Here is a 21,255-nt window from a genome sequence, read left to right as displayed (position 1 = left end):
TCCTCATCCTCACGTCACCCCGGGGACCTTTCGTACCTTCTATTGTTCTGTGTTCTGATCACTCAGCCTTAAAGAAACCCTTGGCTTTAGGCCCACTCTACTCATTCAAATGTCACCTTGGCTCCTCTGGATGAGATTTATGGGCGTTGGGTTCTTTGTCCAGTGTTTGTTGTGGTTCCTTTAAGGTCTGATGCCCTCAGCACAGGACAAAGTCTTCCTGTACGAAATGCAGCTTACAGTAGACGAAATGTAGCTTACAGTAAACTATAAGTGTACAGGAGGGTAGGGGGCTCTTATGGGCTTACAGTAAAAGTGTTTCGATTAACCCCTCCTGCTTCACCTAACAACTTATTTTCTAATTTGGCTTGTTTATTTTTTTAAATATTCAATGGTGGTACAAATATATTTAAGAACAAAGCTAACACTGGAAACTGTGAGGGATGGTTTTACTACCTCAGTTTTTAGTAATAGGGAAATTCATGGCTTTATAGAGTAAGGCCCTGAAGAAGTCTGTAAGATGTGTAGAACTTGATTTCGTTCTGAAGATAAGACCTGACTGACAGAAGGGCTTTTAAAAAGAACAACACTTTAGTCTGTAAGAGTGAATCCTCTCTTGCTGTGCAAAAGAAATAGCATGCCTTGGGTTTTAAAGTCATGTCTGTGTGTTGTATTTCACTGAAAACTTTTAGTACTGGTATCCCTTATACTGTTTGAACATGAGATAGACCCTGAATCAACAAATTACTTAAACATAAGCATTAAAGTGCTTAATCCCTCTTGTGTTTCCATATAAACATAACTTTATCAAGAGATACTTATATTTTTACCAAAATTAAAAACTAAGGCTAAGAGTATCTTAAAATCCCCAAACGATTATGATTTTTTCACTATTAACCACATGTAATTAAGATGAACTCATTAATTAGATGTAAAATAAAATTAAACTGAAGCTAAGGAGAGTCCATATTTTAGATATCAAAGGGAAATATGTAAGACTACATCGTTTCATGTTTTCATGATAAAGTATTTTGGATTTCTTTATTAAAGTCTTTAGACTTTAAAGCCTAGCAATTCAGCTAGGAAATGAGGAATCTCATGTTCTATGTTCTTCTATCTAGAATGGTGTTAATAATATATATTGCTGTAGAATGCAGATACTTTATTCACTTTCCAGAAGCACTAAGCAGTCTTAGTATAAAATCTTAGTATAATAAAAAGAAATTTTATTAATATTCCTAGTAGTATCGAGAATAGCTGTGTTCTTTTGGAGAAAGGGAGAGATAGCTATTTTATAAAACATGTTATAAATGTGTCTTTGTATAACCCAAACAGTCCACCAGATATTTGCAGTTTTTCAGTGTAAAAGATGTAAGTTTGAAGACGTGGAGGTAAATTAATAAATTTTCAGTATCAAGCTTGATTGTATTATTTTTAGAGGTGCTATAATTTTATAGCATCCTAGTTTTTGTTTATCAATATTTTATACTGTGAAAAAGAAGAAAGATATTAAAATCTTTAGGCAGTGTTCAATCCTATTTAATACTTCCTGATTTTGAATTTAGAAGAGTTAGGTCCATAACTCTCAGAGAGTTTTAACCTAATTGTCTAAGTACTTACAAACCACTAGGTTTCTCCCTACTCAGCTTTTGTGATTAGCAGATACTATATACACCTAATAGTTGCATATACGCACAAAGCTTTTTAAATCGGTTGTAATGTGTTTGTATGTGGACAGGTAATTAAATTCTGCCTTATTTAGACTAGTTTTATTGCGTTAGTGTTTTTGCATTGTGAGGAATAAATATTAACAGCAGAAAATTAATTCAGAAACCCATCTGGATGCTTTTGCTCCTTGCATTAATAAGCAAGTGTCCCTAGTGGTGCAGTGGCTAAACCACAGCGTTGTCAACGCTGAGATCTGGGTTCGATTCCCGGTTAGGACACTCCCCGGGCAGATGGAGCTCGTTAGCCCTGTAAGGCAATCCATCTACATCCTGAGGACCTCACTGCCACTGTCCAAGTGTGCTTGGCCCCGGCAGATGAACCTCAGGATTAAAGGGTGGGCTCAGTTCCGCGCACACTGTGTCTCACCTAAAAAATCCAATGCGCAGGCTGGAAGGTGGAAAGACCTTCCCCGGTTCTTCGTTCGCGAAGAGACTGGCCATTAAAATAAGCAAGTGTGCATATCTCTGAAGATGTTTGATTGATTAATCTTTTCTGTTAAACAGGATGCCCCTGCAAGCCAGCCAGTGCAAAGCATGAAGTAGAGGAATGTGTTTGACTACATGCCTAGTTTTTGAGCAGAATTTGTGTGCAAATTAAGCACCAGGGTACTTGCAAAGGGTACACAGGTGGCAAAGCAGGTTTTCCTTTGCTCCTTTCCACCCATTTTCAAAGTGGATAGACTGAGTGTATCTTTTTTTATTTCTTTCAGATGTTCTATTTTAAGGTACATGAACAATTTTTGAGCTTCCTCTTAAGGATAATAATCTTAATGTCTTTCTCCCAAGGACAGTTATCTCTTATCAGGACTGTATGATCAAAGAAGAACTGCAGACACTCCGTGGTTTGGATTTTAAGTGGCTAGAGTCTCATTTTGACCAAGAAAGAAATATTAACTACCAAGTGTTTCCTGTTGTGTGGCTCTGGGTGATTTCACATGACATCAGGCTTTCCAGTTAAATTTTTTTTTTTACTCAACATCGTGGTTTCTTCATTGTGAAATTATGAAGGCATCTTAAGTTTGCAAGTTACTTGAGTGTTTGTTACCCTTTAGCACTTAAATTGCTATTTTGAAATTTTGTTATTAATTTGTTGAAATATAAGAAATCAGTTGAATCAGAACTTAGAGCAATAGAATCATCAGGCAAAGACTTTTTACCTTTTTTTTTTTTTTTTGTGGAACACTGAGATGGAAGTTTGTTCACATATGAAGGAAGGTCACACAGTATTAATAGAGAACACCTGTAGTAAAAGTATAACATACAGCTAGTGTGACTGCAAATCTGGAGCTAGACCTCTTAATTCTCATCAAATAGACACATGATTCTGTGATAGTTGTTCCAAAACTGGAATCTTGCAGTAAACGTATAGAAAGTTTCTTAAGTAAGAATTTCAGTGAAGATGTGTTTTTTGTTCCCTTATAATTCTTATGTGTTCCATTTTATATAATCTTCACATTCTGTTTTCATTTTACAGTAGCTAAGGCTGAATATTTCCAATGAATAAGTAGATTATCACACCACAGAAATTATTATAGTAACAATTAAAGCAGTAGAGCTCTGACATAAAAAATGGAATTTCTTGTTTCAAAAGCCATAAGGAAGTAGTGTGTTTCTTAGTGTTAGTGTGTTTCTTTCTGTTAACTTTTTTCTACTGCTGTTGTACATATTTCTCCTGTGGTCATGGAATAATTTATTTTACTCTTTTTATGCACCAATTCTAACTTAAAATGTGAAGTTACTTGCCCTCTGATTGTCTCTTACTGTTAAGGCTCAGTTCTCACACTGCTGAAATACCATACATACTGCAGACAAAGTTTATTTGGTTCTATTTAACTAGGAAGTAACTTCTACAAACTTTGCATGCATCCTGGGATATTTAAAGAACAATTTAGAATTCTTTTCCCATTGATTTTGTATCTTGTTTTTCTCTTCAGTTGGGTAACAGATAAAAGTATGATTCACAGCAAGGTTTTTAGTTTGTGATAAAATGACTCTCAATTACTTCAATATTTTGAAAAAAGCTTTTTTTGTTCTTTCAGTTTTACTGTGGGAGCATGGGAAGGAGAGATTTCTTCTTGGCTTATGCTATTGCAATAATAACTTTTCTACCAAACATAATGAAATTTTTATTTCTCAGTGCCAAAACCTTTTAAACACAGGACATTCCCTTTCCTAAAATATGAAATTTTTATTTGTAACTTCTGTCGAGTCCATTGTGTGCGGTATAAGTTTTGTTTCTCTTGTGCAGATATGTCAATTCACATGACTTCAGAACAAGATGCATAAGCAGATATAGAATAAAAATGCATAGATTTTTCATAATAGATAGTGGATTAACACACTGATGTTAAATCTTTCTTTTCAAGAAAAATGTCTTCCATAACGTCTCATTTTAGTGTTGCTGTCTGTCCTCTGATCAAGTCAGTTTGCAGTTGTAGGGTTACTATTCACACAGATGTTGTGTTTCGCTTCAAGATCTACTTAGGTGTATTCAATTCCCCTCTCCCCTCCACAGCAAGCCATACATTTTTCATTTACTGGCACAGTAATTGATAGAAATTAAGCTGTAAAATATGAAAAAGTTTTGGCCAGTCTGCTTAATATAGAGTAGTACATTAATTGTTTTCTGCATTTACTGTCTAGTAAATATTGACTCCACTTTAAAGTTTCTCAATGTCTGACATTTTCCATGGTTTGGGCCCTTATAACGTAAGGAAGTATTCTTACTTCATGTTTGCTGTTTCAGTTAGAGCTCTGTGTGTGTGTGTTTAAAAATCTAGTCACCAGAGCATAAACAACTTGCAGAGAAATATTGTTTCCATGGAGCTTAGGTTTCAGCTCATTTTATCTTTTTTAATATAATAGCCTTTATTTTAAATAGACATTTTCCTGTAACTTGATATTCAAACAAGACATGATTGTTTTGTTTAACATTTTTCATGAAAACAATGGGAGAAAAAGGGAGAATATTTAACCTGGAAATTACTTTCTAGTTTGTAGTTGTAATTTGTTCGACTAGACTAAGAATCATTTATTAAACCAGTTATTGTATTATACTGTATTGCCACACGCAACCATTAGCATTTGCATGAACCAGATCATGTACACTTTTAGTATATCCTTGTCACAACGAGTTATTTATTAGAGGAAGCATATGCACTTTTTCATGGCCTGAGCCTTGTGTGCATGGGAAAGCTGCATGTAACATGACTAAAAGAATCCAACTTCATTTTAAATGCTGAATATCTGCCAGTTAGAATTATGAAAACTCCACCTAAACTATAGCCATGTTTTTCTGCTGCAGAGGTTAACAGTACTGGCCATCACTCACTATTATTAAAAATTTAGCAAAAATGTAGACTACCACCTGGTCTCGCTTACTGGTTTCTGCAGTAGAAATTATAAAGGCAGATATATTCTCTCTGCTGGGTATGGACATGCAATTAACTCCAGTAAAAAAAAAGAAAAGTATTTATTCTGTAATGTAACTCAGACATCATTCAATATTATTCCTAAATAACGTATATGATTTAGACATAATTAGGCATCATTCATTATGCTCAGAATTTACCTGTGTTTTCAGACATTTATAGTTTAGGCTACATTAGTGAGTTTTATGTTGTAAGACTTTGTAGGAACCCTTAGCTTTCAGGGATAGATGTCTGTAGAATTTTCATATGAAACAGGGTATGTGAAAATATACATTTGAAAAAAGAAGATAAACCTACATTTGGAGTGCTGTGTAAATAATGCCCTTTTTTTTCTCAAAAAGAGTTTGAAAAAGCAAATCTAGATTTTGAACGGTTTCTGAAAAATGACGTATCCTATTTACATTTCTAAGTAAATACACAAGACAACAAATCTAGCATGATTTTTAAAATAAATGTTTTTCTCAACTCTGCGAAAGACTTACTGAAATTCACAAAGGCTGTTTAAGGGCTAAAGGAAAATGATTATTTCAGGTAACTCTGAATATATATTATTCCTACAACAGCAAACACATAATTTCAGATGTTTGGTGAGAGGGTAAAAGAGAATACTGTTTTAAAATCTGTACTTTAAATACTCTGTGAAGACCAGAGTAGATCCTCCAGTGTCATTACCCTTAAGTGAGATTATCGGTGTTTTTCCAGGTTCTGTAATATATCATGAACCTTATTATCTGTTCTATGACAAATCACACATTCAGGTATTTCTAGCTGTCATAACAATGAACATTTATCATAGTTTGACTCATGGAAAAATGATTTTAATTACATGATCCCGTGAAACCTTCTTTGGTTAATTTATTAGTAATAGATAAATGTGGGTTTTTTAGCCATAAAATATAGTAATATTTCTGATATCTTTCACTGAAAATGAAGTCAAAATAAGTATTTCACCATCTCTTTGTGGGTTTGGGTTATTGTGACATGGGAAATATTTTCAGTTGGTTTTGCATAGTTCAGTATTGTGGAAAACTTGCACAACACCCTTGAGGTTCAGGCAGATCCCCCACCACTTGCTGCATGTCAAAAAAAACTATCCGAATTGTCTTCAGTCACTGGTCAGAACTTTCTTGAATTCTTCATTACTCTCAGCAACCTTCAGTTACTTATCATTAATTTTTCAGTGTGAAGCGTTCCAATTCAAGAAGATTATACATTAGTCTGTTTACAGATATCAAGAAGTATGTTTGATGCAAATACACTGGATGCAAGGAAGAAATTTTTTATGATGAGCATGGTGAAGCACTCCAACAGGTTGCCCAGGAGAGGTGGTAGATGCCACATATGTGAAAACATTCAAGATCAGATTGGATGGGACTGAGTAATCTGGTCTGCTTGAAGACATCCTGCTCATTGCTAGGGGGCTGGAGTAGAGTTTGTTTAAAGGTTCCTTCTAACCCAAACCATTCTATAATTCTATGTTTCTATGACATAAATGGGATAAATATAGTATTCATTGCTCACTCTCATTGTAATCATCAGTTTTGCCTTGATGAAGTGTTTAGAATCAATAATTCTCCAAAGTTTTAATTAATAATTATCGCAGTACTCTCTTAAGAAGAACTGGGCAGAATTTATCCCACTATGGTAGAAGAAGAGTCACTTCGATTCTTCATGCTGGTCCTCTGACATGCAGCAAGCCAGGGGAAAAGGATCTCAAGGGGTATGTCAGAATTTAGTGGAGTTCTTCATTGTCTACATAAATGAAAGAATTATAAAGTTGGCAGATATATTGCATTCTTCCTTCTACATTTATGAGATTATTCCTCCTTTAAGAAGAAAGTCATGTCTGACTCTGGTGTGTTGTCCCATGTTCCAGGGAAGTATTAAAGCTTCGACTGACCTGATTTCTATAGTAAAGGGGATGGAAGAATTGAAAATTGTCTGTTAAGTACAAATTCTGTCATCTTCTTCTCAGAATGTCTGTTCAGATGGGATACCTTCTGAGGCTCTATCATTTTATTCGTAGCTCATACAAACACAAATTTGTATATACTTCTTATATCTCAATCCTTAAGCATACATTATTCAGTTTGATTCTTAAAAGAAATGCAACAGTATTTAGAAGGCAGAAGCAAGAGTAACTAGAAACCTAGCAAAAATGTGGGGAAAAAGGCCTAACTCAGCATCGTGTAGTTTTTAAAGATTTAGTCATGTTATGGCATATTGTTTCACAATTGTGTATAACCTTTTGCAATGGCCATATAGATATTTTAGAAGCAAATTCTTTCCCGCTGATAAACAATCTTTTAGTGCTGTTAAGGTTTCAGATAACATTTCCTAGGTACTATATTGTCAAGCATATGCTCAGACAAAACTCGGAGGCCCATGAACAAGGCCCATAGTGTGTCCCTGGCATGTGCTCTGCAACTTCACTGTCACGTTGCTGTTTCTTTCTACAAGACAAAAATGTACTTTAGATTTCATCAATATGGGTGACTGTTCTGTAATGCTATCCCAGTGACTCACCCACTCTCTATCTCTCTATCTTCTCTTTTTTTTCTTACTTCTATTGTGTATGTATTTTTATCCTTTCCACAAAAAAATACTTATTTGAATCTACATTACTTTTATGAAGGTGCAGTTTCAAATAAGGACTAATTCTGACTTGATAGTGGTAGTCAGTTACGTGTCTCACTTTCAACATTTTGGAATAGTTGACAGAAATTTGAGATGGAATAATCTCTATTTTTAAAACAAAAATTAAACTCAGATTATTTTGATTGCAGGACTAAAGATCTGCTAACATCTCAATTGAAATAATTTAGATCCTAAAAATTTCTAGAAATGCTCAGGACCAGCAAAATGGAAAACACAGTGCAACAATCTGAAGACTTTACAATGCTTTTCTGCAGCAAAGAGAATTTGCTACATATGGAATTTTTAATTAAGGCTTGTTGTCTTCACCTAATTGCTTGATAGAATTTCAGACTTGTTAAAGTCTTAATTCTTTTTTGACTCTGACTGCTGGGCATACTATTATCATATTTGCTTTATTAGGGAGATATTTAGGAAGAATTTACTTTTCTGTAATTTACATTCCAGCCATTTTCTCAGTAACCCCATCATTTTTACTTATTCTTCACTGACATTTATATTCGTGCACTGTTAATTACAGAATGTTTAGTAATGTTCAGAAAACCAAACTGAACGTTAAAAGCAATTAGGAAAGGAGTAGAATATGAAAGAGGGAACATAGTTATATCAGTATGCCTACTCGGTGAGCCCTCATCTTCAATGCCATGTGAAAATCTGATCCTTGTCACATCACTGAAAACTGAGCAGTGACAGGGGTGGTCAAAATCCTGGGTGTGTAAGTTAGTATTTCTCATTCCTTAAAGGAGGGGACAAGGCAAGTGGATAAAGATGTGTGAAATCAAATAGAGAGGATAAGTAAAGAACAACTATTCATTGCCTTCTAAAGTATTAGAATTAGCTATGTCAAACTTGGTGAGATAGCTCAAACCAAAATGGGGTACATGCAAACTGAAAAAAGGGACATGAGCTATAAAGGCAGCTTGAGAAGGTAATTTAGCAACATTTTAGAAAGTTGGATTGGTAGACGGATCCCAGAATTTGATATCTGCAGAGGGGGATTTGAGTGGACTTTGCAGAAACCCATGGGCTACGAGAGTTGGGGAAAAAACCTCAGTTTGAGAAACAATCAAGATATCATCAGATGTGGATTGCCCTGCCCCAGCCCAGAGAGTCACACCTTAATTTCATCAAACCTCTGCAGAAAGCAGACTGTACCTTATCTCTCCCTTTGTGTTCCCTGAATCCCTGCATCCTGTAGAACCAAATCCCTGTTCCCCTTTGTAAAATCCTCTAAGATAAAAGTAGGGTTTTCCCCATGAGGTAACTGCTAAGACTCCCAATTTATGAACCCGGGTTTTCCCCTTATGTCATCCCCAAAAATCCCCTATTTGTAATAAATTGTAATAATGCCAACCCCCTGTTGAATATGTAAACCTTAGACCCTTTAAAAGTGAACTTGTAAGTCCAATAAACCGTTCCAGTTTCTTGCCTCCCCTGGGATCGTCTTAGTTTCATTGACCTCTGCAGACATGCAAAACGAAGTCAGCTTCTCTTGATTACGAAATGTCAGACCCTTGAAGCACTGCAGGATGAGAAGCACTACTACTTGCTTATCCTGGTCCCTTGCTGGTTCCACTGTTCTCTAGGTCAGCACTGTTGGCTGCCTTTACAGAGAGAACATTGGGTGACATGAAGTATGATCCAGTTTATCTTCTAATGTTTTGTATATAATTTTTAAAGTTTTTTTTTAATGTAGCCAAATCCAGGAGCTGAGAAGAGTTTCACTTTGGTGTTTGGTGACAATTTTAAGACTGCAGTGTTTCTTCATGTGCTTCTCTAGGCAGATTTACTATTATTAAGGTTTTGGCATTCTGACTGAAATGAAAATTTCTAGAAGAGTACAAGGATTAAATTGAAATCTACTGTTCTAGTCGTGGCTTTGGTAAATAATTTTTTGCCTCTATTTTTTTAGAGCAAATTTAAGTGGGCAATGTAGGAATTTCTTTTTATTTCAAGGTAGGAAGGACTCCTTTTGTCCTGCCATTGCACTTCAGTTGCTTTGATGCCTCCAAATAATTATCTTTCAATTTAAGGAGTGAAATGGCCTAAGTAAAAAAAGTTGTATTGGAGCTGCAGGAAGGCCACTTACAAACTTTTGTAATTCCTTGTTACGTCTTTAAAGTCTACTAGCTAAAATTAGTTACTATTAGTTTATATCTGTAGGATTACTACTGCAAAGAGCTCATACTCTGATTAGATATAAACCAGAAAGGGTAAAAGAGGTAGAGACACAATCACGTTCCTCTTTTAGACATGTTTTTTGAATGCTGAGCAGCAATCTTGCATTGTTTGACAGTGCATACTGGTTATTTTTAATTACAAATGATTGATAGTATTCTGTTTATTTTATTATGTATGATTTTTCCCCTGTCCACTATTTCCAGTATTGATTTTTGAATTCTTTAGTTGTGGTGGTTTAGTTTAAAATTCAAATCTGTCTCAACTGTAGTCTTCAAGTAGAATTTTGAAGTGAAGCTCCTGTTGCTGCCATCTCAACCCTATCCTTCAAGAGGCCTTGAATTATTACCAGACTATGAATTCTCATATAAAGATCAGCTGACCAGAAAAAAAAAAAAAAAAAAAAGCCTAAAAAAATTCAGTTTTGGAATGATCTGCTAACGGTATAAATTGTCTACCTAAAAAGTCACCGTTACCTACAGCCATAGTTTACTTAGGTAGTATAAGTTCTTGGTGAGGAAATTGTTCTTTCAGATTTTTTCCTAGTCATCACATTCTTTCATCATTTTCTGAGTAGGGCTATGATATTATATAACTGTCAGGGTGCTTTCTTGCCATTTGTTTTTTATTATATCATATTTATGTCTGATGCTTGACTTTCCAAGGCCTCCATATATCTAATGCATGAAAGAAGTGGAAACATGTCTTTGCCTAAGCAATTACTTTCTGCTGGGATTAAAAAAAAATAAATCACAAATCAAGAAACTTTGATGAAGCTGTATATTCTTATTCAATTCTAAGGCAGAGACAATCTGCTGGATTGAACAGTTTACTGTAACAGCAAAACACTGAATTCCTTTTTTCCCTCCCTCAACATTTGCTAATTTTCTATATATATCACTGTTAAGGGACCTTTCATCATTATTTTGCTCAAATGTAGAACAGTATTTCGTCTTCATTCACAAACTGGGATTCTGCTATCCTAATGGAGAAAGCATATTTTTAGTTTTCTTATATATAACATAAACATACTGCAAAACCATCCCTGAAGAGAAAGTAATTGCAGTGGTTAATGTAATTGTCGCTCTCATGAGATATAATTGGAAAAAAAAAAAAAAAGAGACGTCCCCTGAATTAGAACCTAGCAAAGCAGGTATGGCAAGACCATTAAACATCTTTCACTAAATACCAAGTTTGATGAATAAAGTTTTTCTCTAAACTAAACAAGCATTATATTACACAAAAATGTAAAGAAACAAGAAATGTTGTCTTCTAGAATGCAAGTAATTCTTCCAGTCTATAACAATTTGGATTTCAACAGAAGGTGGTATTTAATTTGCTGAATTTTAAACCCTACTAGCTAGAGTTATTGACCCTGGTTCTTTTCCTGTGTCATCTGAGAAATATCTCTCTTACCTGCTTAAATTTTTGCATTTCAGGAATCTTATTCAAAGAAGAGGGGTTATGCATTGGAAGCAATACCCTCTGTGCCTCTGGATGCAGTTCCTTCAGAAAATGACAGCAGTCATTGTGATTCGATAGACATAGCAGTGACCAAAAAACCTTGTTCCCTAGAGATAGCAAGAGTTCCTTCCTCAAGACCAGGTAAATCATCAAATAATCCTTTATATAATCAATGTAACTGTAATGTTCTAGAAGGTATAGATTTATATTTTTAAGCATAAAGTACTCTGTTTACTTACCACAGCATGATTATTGTCTTCCCTTAGCTACTATAAGAGCTTAACATCAGAGTAAAGATTAATAGCAAAAATTTGTATAAGGGAAAACAACGCAGAGGTTTAAATACTTTCCTGGATAGGAAGGTTGCAAAAAGCCGAATTAGAAATAGTTTCTTTAAGCTCAGCCTTTTGCAGGAATCTATTTATCAAGCTGTTGTTTTTTCCAATTAAGTGCTTAGCAACATTATTGAACTAGTTCAAAATTTTAAGTACTTTGCATTTTCATGTTTCATAAAGGAAGATCTGCTCTATTTTTGAAAATTAGTGACTGAGAATTGAGAAAAATATTAAATGACAGTTTGAGAGACTGTTGTTCCTGTTATATATAGGTTTGAACAGCAATGAGTTAAAACATTTTAAAAGCAATAGAATTATACTAAGTCAGATGCATGATATAATCTGTAAGGAGACTGTTTATGTTCTCCAAAATTATATGATCTCTTCCATCACCCTTGTTTGAACTCTTGATTAGTCACCACCTGGTACAGGATTTTCGGAATGTAGTCATTTCACTGTAAGTAATTAGACTGAGAGTCTGCTTTGACAAATGACATTTCTCAGCAGCAGAGACCTATTTGAAACAGGCAATTGACTTTTCGACCTGTGCTATCTTGATTATGAGTCATGATTTGGGTAATACACAAGAATACAGGCAAATGACAGATGATTGTTGACTAACATCACGTCTGTGTAAGGAGAAGCACCTTCTTGATTTCACAGCTGAACTAGTATTGGAAGAATGCCAGAGCTATATTTGGCATAGTATATAGGGGCAGATATGAAGATAGAGCTTTGGAGTCTGCAGGGTAAGATGGAGTGGATCGTAATTCCCACCTTTCCACTAAATTTGGGCTAAGAAAGACTTGAAGGAATCTGCATTATGAACTGCAGTCTAAGAGGTGGCACAAAATAGGATAGGAGCTTTATAGCATATTGAACAGAATGGACCAGAATCAGACTTCAACATCAGCATAACTACTTGTGTCACTGAAGGCTTACTTTATTGGGTTTTTTGGCTGTGATAATCTAAAAAATTATCAGTCTGTGCAGGACAATATTGTGGGTTGTTGTTCAGTAAAGGAAGAAGATGCCAAATTATCTTTTTTTTTTTTTTTTTCAAACTTCTACTTGATTAATCACAATAAACATGCATATTGCCCTGGAAAGACTGCCATACCCCTACCCAATAAGTTGGTAGGGGGAGTTTATTATCTGCCTCCTTAGTAATGGGGCTCAACAAAAAAGTTTTGCATTGTAACTAGCATTTTAAAAAAAGATAGAGTTTTCACTAGTTAAAATACCAGGCTTTAGAAGTATGCTGTCTACTGATCACAAGCATTTTTCTTAGGCATAGTAAGTCCATTAAGATCAGTCTGAAACACAGATCCTTAAAAAAAAGGACATTTTTAGGTCTTAATCTGGAAATACGTCTTGTGTAAGGTTAAATATAGTGTGTATCAGAGGCCCAGAGTATAACCACCGAAGCTGTAGGACAGTCATGAGAGCACCCAAAATATTTATAAGAACTAGCAAGACCAATGAGTTGACAATACAAATGTCCTGTAATTCCTTCTGTTTTAGTTTTCCATATACCACTGTGATATTTTCCTTGACATTTTATTGGGAAGAACATTTGGCTGTGTAGATAAGCATATTTTAAAATGTGATTTTATTTTAAGCTATCAATGTTAAAGTTATCTAACTGACCTGGCTTGCAAGCCATATCAAGAATCATGTTGGCACTGATCTTGTACTACAAATGGCCCAAATTAGTAAATCATGTCACCCTCAGTTATAAGGTATTTAGCACTATGTGTAATTGTATGTGAATGTCACCCTGCCACTGAAGGTCATATAAATTTAAGCCTTGAATAAGTTATATGTGATGATAGAGATCTTTTATTTAAAAGAAATACCTGATTTGCGTGCTTTTTTCCCCTGAATTTCCCTGGTTTTGTATTGCTGAGACATGCTGACTTTGGGGATACTGTTTCAAATTTCTGTACTGTGTCATAACGTAGAGTTCTTTAAAGAGCATGAAGTAGCACTTTGAACATAAAATTGCATGTCAGTCTCCTTTCCCTAGGTGGTAGGACAGTGTGATCACCTCTCACCATTGTTTGGGGCATTACTACCTCTTTGCAGTAGAAGTGAGACTGACTGCACTCAGCGATTAAAAATTCTCCTTTCCTGTACTGAGAGGAAAGGTCATTCTCGCTGGCCTTCAAAGCTGTAGAGCTGTGTGCTGCTGCTGTTATCTGCCCTGCCAGTAAACTTGTAACAGGTTGGGAATAGTCACCTTGCCAGTCGTCGTTCTCTGATCTAATGGGGAGAAAACCCAGACTGCTCTGTAGTTCTCTGGAATTTTGTTGTTAAAATGGTAGGGAATCGCAGAGGATGAGAACTCCATGTACCAAATAGTAAATATTTGTTCGATATCAGGGAGAAAAACTGAATAGAAAGCAAATTAAAGTAGTCGTAAAGTTTGTTACTTCTACTTCTGAAATTCTATGCTTTGTGAGTTTTACGTTTGTTTGTAAGAAATTAGGTTTATATAGGAAGAGAAACAGTTACATTATTGCTTTATGCTGGCAGTTAAAGCAAATGCTTCTAATTAGGACAAATTTAAGAGTAAAAAAGACTGAAGGTGTGACTGAGTTCAAGTTAAACTTCTTTTTTTTCTGTGATTGATAGGGCAGTTTGGCAGAGTGTGTTGATATCTCTTGACTTTTCTGCCTTTATACTAATAGCTAAGATGTGATAGGAATATTCTTGAAATAATGAAGTCTTTGAGATCATTTTTTCTCCCAAGTAAAATATACATTTTGGTTTAAAATTTTGTAGATCAATGTCATAAAATGAATTTTGCAGAGTAATTGATTCATGAATTAGTCTTACTAATTCTTCTGTTGGGCTGTTCCAGGACAGTATGCTTATTCCTTAAACTAGACATTTCTACTCTTCAGTTTAATTTTCACACTGCCATTCCATTTAAAACAGAAGTCACACGACATATTTGACCTTGAAAAATAGTAATAAAATTTTATTAGTTTGTAAGGCATGCATTAGTATTGCCCTTTTGCGTTTAGGAATGTAATGAAATTTTGTGAACTATAGCAACAAATCATCTTGGAAAAGGTGTAAGCTTTTAATGAATGGTCAAAACTCAAACCTCTGGATAATTCTAATGCTAAAGTAGGCATTATTAAGTATCTTCGTGAAGTTAGTGTGGTTGTGATCAGTTATCTGGAGTCCAGAATACTGGTAACAGCAGGTTAGGTGCAGCACCATGCTGCATTTGGGCCTCTGCTGTTGGGAGACCCTTACAGTCCTAACTTGAACCCTTGGTAGCTTGGACATTTTGTAGCATAGTCCATCCTTGCACCTCATAATGTCGTGTACTTTATTTAGGAAAAATATTGAATGATGTCTGAGCTACATTACAGAATAAATATTAATTTTTTTTTTTTTTTAAACTGAAATTAATTGTGTATCCATACTCAGTAGAGAGAATATATTTGCCTTTATAATTTCTACTACAGAAACTTCCCATATGTGAGACCAGGTGGTAGTCTACATTTTTTGTTAAATTTTTAATAATAGTGAGTGATGGCCAGTACTAATTAAAATATTTTTTAAGTCTCATTGAGTATCATTAGGAATTAAAAAGGACTTTTAAAACTCTGTTTCTCATAGATGTCTTGTGGGAAAAAAAAAACACAACAGCCTTCTTTGGGAAATTTTATCTGTTCATGCAGATTAACAAAGGTTTTAATAAAGCACCTCAATAACAAGATATGTAAACTGCATGAAAATCATGCTTGAATTAGAGAATCCTAGTTCAAGGACCTATTTTTTTCCAGTTATGTTACTTCACCATGGCAGCAGGTTGGGGAGACCTTAATGAGCCATATTGAACTCTGGAAACAGCTGAGCTGTAGCAACGCAGAACTCAGTGTGGGCTGCAAAATTCAGCTGAGAAATAAGGTAAATGCTGTGGGGCTTCACTTATGCAGAGCTCTCAGCCATGCATAGTCAGCAACTCCCAAGTCAGCAATTTTAAAGATAGCTCTCATATAATTACTCTACCCAGTTGTATGTAAGATATGGCTTCTGTCAGGGATAAAAATTGTCCTTAGATATGTGATGTGTTGCCACTAGCCTGTAGCAGGCAAACATGAGGTAAGGAGTTGAAATATAAAGGAAGAGATAGTAACTATTATATGGTCCTTCACCCAGCTAACTGTACTTTGGAGAAATCTTGCTGATGTCAATCATGATGTTTTTGTTATTTAAAAATTTACTTAATTTGTGCTTAAATGCCAGTAACTTTTAAAGAAGATCATACACTTAATAAATCTGTAATTAACTGTATCTTTTTCTTATAGCCTCATAATCACGGCAGGGAAATTAACAAAAAATGATTGTCACTGAATCATTACAACCTAACAAACTGTCCCCAAGTTGACCAGTCTATTGCAATATTAGGGTTTTAGTTTTTTTTCCACTCTGTCAGTTTGGCATCCCTCTCCTGTCATTATGGTGAAAATGAACCTGAAACTTAGTAGCCAGTATGTCAGATCACCTCTGCATGCATTCTTGTGTCTACTTGTGTAACACAGTGTTAGGAGTCTCATACATATATCTAGGAGACAATTCTCGAGAAACCTGAACTGGAAAAAAAGGCCTAATTTTTATCAAAATTAAAATTTAAATGTCATTTACCTGATTTCCAAAATTGTCAAATACTTGGCTTGGTAAATAAAGTTCTGTTTCTCAGATCATCATTTTCTGTTTGACTTCAGTAGTCCTCAGTATTTGGACACTTCAATTCTTCAGACTGATACTAAGATTGCAAATACATATTTTCTAACTTGATGATTTTATACCTTCAGCTTTGTGCAGTTATTTTCTAGTTATAAGCAAAGCAGTGCAAAGTGGCCACAAGAAGGAACTATCACACTGCTAGATATACAAAATTGCCTGGATGAATGGAAATTCAAGAGGCTAACCTTAGTCACCCATGCTTCATCACTTTGAAACTCTAATTGATCTGAAGGGTCACACACTAACCTTTCTGAAGACCACTCACATAAATTGCTTCTAACAGAAGGACGAATACTAGATCTGTATTTCATTTAAGTCTGCTTTTTAAACCAGAGATAGCAGAATATAGTGCACTTAAACACATGACCCACAGTAAAACTCCCCAGGATTGAATATATTCAGTGATGAAGAAAAATCTTCTTAGTTGTGTAGAGAGAAGAACACATTAATGGAGGGAGTCTCTTATCAGAGTAACTGCAATTCAGTTGGTCTAGAACCAGCTGAAAATAGCTAGTCTGTGAAAATCAGCCTAATCTGATACAAATGTTTCTTAAGCAACTCATTGTGCATGAAAGCTTTTGATATTTTGGTGCATATTCAAAACCAGTACTACCTACTGTCAGTGCTGAATCTTCTAAGTACTGAGTCTCAGGCCTGATGTGTTAAGGAGCAGCATGGTCCAGGTGCCCCTTCAGGGATGGAGAGGTAGGAGTGAAGGTCACTACCATGAATAACAGGGCAGAGGCTTCACTAGGCAGAGCCCTGTCTCACCACCCATGAGCAGGACAGACCTAGGGATCGTGGTGAACTTCAGCCAAGAGCTGATCGTCAAGCAAGTTTGTGCTGAGGAGGGTAGGTCTAAATTCGAGCTAGAAAGTCAATATGCAGGTCAATATGCACAGAGCACAGGCATAAGAACAAGACAGGCACTTCTCCAGCATAGCTCTGGCAGGAGCTAAAGGCCTCAGACTGAACTGAAATGATGTATGCGGAAAAGGGGATATGAATGAAGAACCTTAGAAAGCTGGGCCATTAAAGGCAGGGCCTTTAAAGTTTACTAGTGCCTCAGGACCTGACATGACATCACAGCTTCAATCCTGCCAGAGTTCAAGAAGCATTTGGAAAATGCTCTCAGGCACATGGTGTGATTCTTGGGGCTGTCCTGTGCAGGGCCAGGAGCTGGACTTGAATGATCCTTGAGGGTCCCTTCCAAGAAATTACTGTCTGAATATTCTGTAATGATATATGAATGATAATCAAAATCCCTTATTTTTCTGTCTGTTACTCACACAGACAGTATCTCCAAAGACTATAATTCATCTCTATGTTGAGTGAGAAGTGAAGAACCACTCAGATCTTGTCAATACAGAACACAAAGCATCAGTGTTTGTTGTAATGTGAGACGTGCATTGGTTTGGTGGAATAGATCACTGATTAAAGAGGCTTGTGTTTCCATAACAACCTAATAGCTGAGCACTTTCTTAGGCATCAAGTGGTTTCTCTAAGTAATTTTTTGCCTTAGAGAAATGCTGTTAACTGAAGTTTTGTAGTCTTAGGTTGTTTTACACTATGTAGTCCCCCTTTATGTTTAGCACAGAAAGGGCATCACAGGCCATGAAAAGAATGAGTGTCACAGTGCCCTGACATGATGACAATACTCCCTGTAAAGAGGGAAGAGTTCTAGCCTTTGTGTAGCTCCTTTAATAAACTCTCAAGATTCATCTTAAAAATAGCCCGGGTTTTGTGCCTGTTATTCTATATAGAAGTTTATGTTAGAACCACTGATTTCTGTGGTAGTGGTTAAGAACCTGAGTGTATTCATGGCCAACTGCAGTCAAGACAGAGTTGCACTAATAGTCTGTCGTTGGCTAGATTAGAGCTCTCCAGTAACTCTTCAAGAGGCAAATTTGGGCATCCTGTGATTGATCTATTCTGAAAATCTCTTATGCGTATCTCTATGTCTATGCTGCCTTGTCTTTGTGGCTAGACAACTCCAAATGGTGGTGAAGAGTTGCCCTAATAACCTTCCCTTTCTCTGTTTAAGCAGAGGAGAGTGAGATTGTAAACTTTATAATAAGAACTGAAAAACTGATACCTTTTTTCAATGAAATGTTATATTTAGTCCAGCTGAAAATAGTTTTGGTGGGTTTTTTTTTGTTTGGTTTTTTTTTTTTTTTGGTTTTGTTTGTTTTTTTTAATTTGGAGTTTATTTACCTGCTTTTTAGTGAAATTTGCCTTAAGGTGAAAATTAAAAAATATCAACCAGTTTTTCAGCTGTATTTTAACCATAAAATTTACTTATTAATAGCGAAATCTAGTGCCCATTCTTAGTTATAAGACCTGTACCTACTTTTCTCTGCTGTTCTTTTTCTTCCTTTAACCCATGTTAGAGCGATAGGGAGCTATGATACAGAATTTCTCAACTTGCTTGTTTTAACAGGTTAATTTATAAGGTTGTAAGGATCACATTTGGAGCTTCAAGATACAAATCTTTGCCAGAACACTGTATCAGAAATCAAACTAACCTTCTCCTGGCTTTCAGTGATGACACATTTTGTAATTGTCATTCCTACTGCCACAGTAGAGAGTGCATGCTTCTTCTCAGAAACTATTTTGTCTAATGCACTGAGATGCTTACATTTCAGATTTTTAAATTTCATCTAACATTTTAATAAAGATTAAGAGAGTGCTGATGGAAGAATAAAATATACAATTGCTTTTCTATCTGGCGTTTTGCTGCAGAGAGTATTTGCTGATATAGTTGTTCCTATAGGAGAAATTATAAAAGTATTATTTATTTTCTGGTTTTGAGTATTTTCTGGCATTTTATAGTTTTGTTTATTTTCTCAAAGTAAAAATCCCCCAAAATGTGGTAAACTTGGAAGATTTGTTTAATCATAATGACATTTTCATATCTCTTTTTTTTTATTTCTTATGTTATTATCATAGTTCTGGAAAACAATTAGGATGCTTTCTATTGACTTTTTTTTAATACTCTGTCTCCTAGAGGGGCACAGTTCACCTGCGGTCCTGGGTTAATTACTATTTTGTTGACAAGTGTTACTAACCTACTGATCTTGTTGAGTAGGTATTCAACTGATTTGAGTCTCAGACACTGACATATATTCCTATTGTCACTGACATTAGGACACGTTTTACCATTGATTTTAACTGTATACATAATCTTCCAGAAGAAGAGTCTTTATTAGAATTAGGAATTAGTCAATTAAGTGAGATCAGGAAAAATGTTTTGTATTATAAGATGAAAAGTGAGGTACTGTATGTGAGAATAATTCCTTTCTCTTCTGATTTTGTCTGAAATCAGTAGATACCTCTTAAAGGAACTATTACGGTGTTGTAGTTGGAACTGGCTGTAGATGGGTAAGTGAGGTATGCAACTCGGATATCTGCCCAGTTAGCTACCTCCCTAAACTCACGTTGTGACAGTGTATTAAAGCTGTGACCCACTCTAACTGTATGTGGGTAGGTAGGTTTCAGCAGGTGACTGAGACAACCTGAAAATTCTTTCTGCGGTGAAGTTTGTGCATAACTTGTTCAGGTAAGGCAGGTTGTTGCAGAATGCAGCAAGGCCTCAGTCTGGCCGCATGGAAAAGAATGTAAATAAGAGGTGAACATCCAATCATAGGTGAAAGCTAGTGGTAAATATAGATATTAGAGCTAAGAATAGAGTTAGTATGTAAGATTCTAGGAGACAGTGTGTGACTGCAGCTGCCTGTTAAGGCTGTTACCAATCATAGAGTTAGGTTACAGAATATTAATTATCTCATAATGTATCCTATATAAGCTGTACTGCATAATGAATAAATGAAGCTTGTTTGACCCTCATATTGAGTGTTCCTGCTTTCCTTCGCTGTGACAGCAGGTTTCTGGCATTATCCAAGAAACAGGTCTGGTGATCCATATAGATTTTATGTAGACAGGTCCTGTTCCATATTCTTGACGTACTGAGCTTGCTCTTAGTAGATACACCAACAGTGCACTATCTAATGTTTAAGAAAAAAAAATATCCATGATTTATTGTTTTGATTTCCTGTACAATGTGAGAATTAATTGGCTTTCTTGGTAGAAATTACAAAGGGAGAGAAAAAAAATTAACTTCTGTTTTGCAAAATAAGCACCATTTTCATTAAGGTGTGAATCCAGTTATGAATGTATTAAGAGAACAAATGAACAAATGAGGGAAGACGAATGATAGAAAATTTCAACAGCAGTTTATCCACTGTCTTCTTCCCCTCTAAGCAGTCCTGCGCAGCGTGAGATAAAGCCATAGGTTCCCCTAACACAGTTGTTCCCTTTATTATTGTATTTTAAACAGAACAATTTAGTATTTGAAAAAACTTGTGTTATCATAAAATTCTCGTATTAATAACTAGAAAATTGAAATCCTCCAATTTTGTCATCACTTGAGTGGCGAAGGATTATGTTAAAAAATTTTTCCTTGTTATGCTGGGAGTAAAAGAAGTTCTGCCTTTTTTTTTGTTTCACTTCTTGCCTTTTGAAAAGATCAGAATTTATCCAGGAAAGCTAAAATAAAACGTCGTTGTCACAAACTGAGAAGCAGACAGTGAGAGCATTCAGTGATTGCTGTTTCTAATATGCTTTCTTGGCTGATTCTTCCTCTTTTAACTGGCAGTTTTCAGAATCCTGACAAAGATCAGTAAAATAAATTAGATTTAT

At 35.4% G+C, this 21,255-nt stretch overlaps 1 protein-coding gene across 1 annotated transcript in view; it reads left to right on the top strand.

The window, feature by feature from the left end:
- Window positions 1–6,842: 6,842 nt before the first annotated feature.
- LOC114070461 (ankyrin repeat and sterile alpha motif domain-containing protein 1B-like) overlaps window positions 6,843–21,255 on the top strand; it is a gene marked incomplete at its 3' end in the record, with an annotated part of 45,152 nt that continues 30,739 nt past the window's right edge. Inside the window, exons 1-2 of the mRNA XM_027907894.1 lie at window positions 6,843–6,875; window positions 11,428–11,593. Of these exons, the coding sequence (XP_027763695.1) occupies window positions 6,843–6,875; window positions 11,428–11,593 (199 nt within the window). The remainder of the gene's footprint in view (window positions 6,876–11,427; window positions 11,594–21,255) is intronic.

Source organism: Empidonax traillii, unplaced genomic scaffold (assembly GCF_003031625.1).
Source record: "Empidonax traillii isolate 1590-97213 ecotype Southwest subspecies unplaced genomic scaffold, ASM303162v1 scaffold1565:size90414, whole genome shotgun sequence".
NCBI lineage: Eukaryota > Metazoa > Chordata > Aves > Passeriformes > Tyrannidae > Empidonax > Empidonax traillii.
Note: the sequence above shows the minus strand (reverse complement) of the source record. Positions and strands in the feature narration are given on the sequence as shown.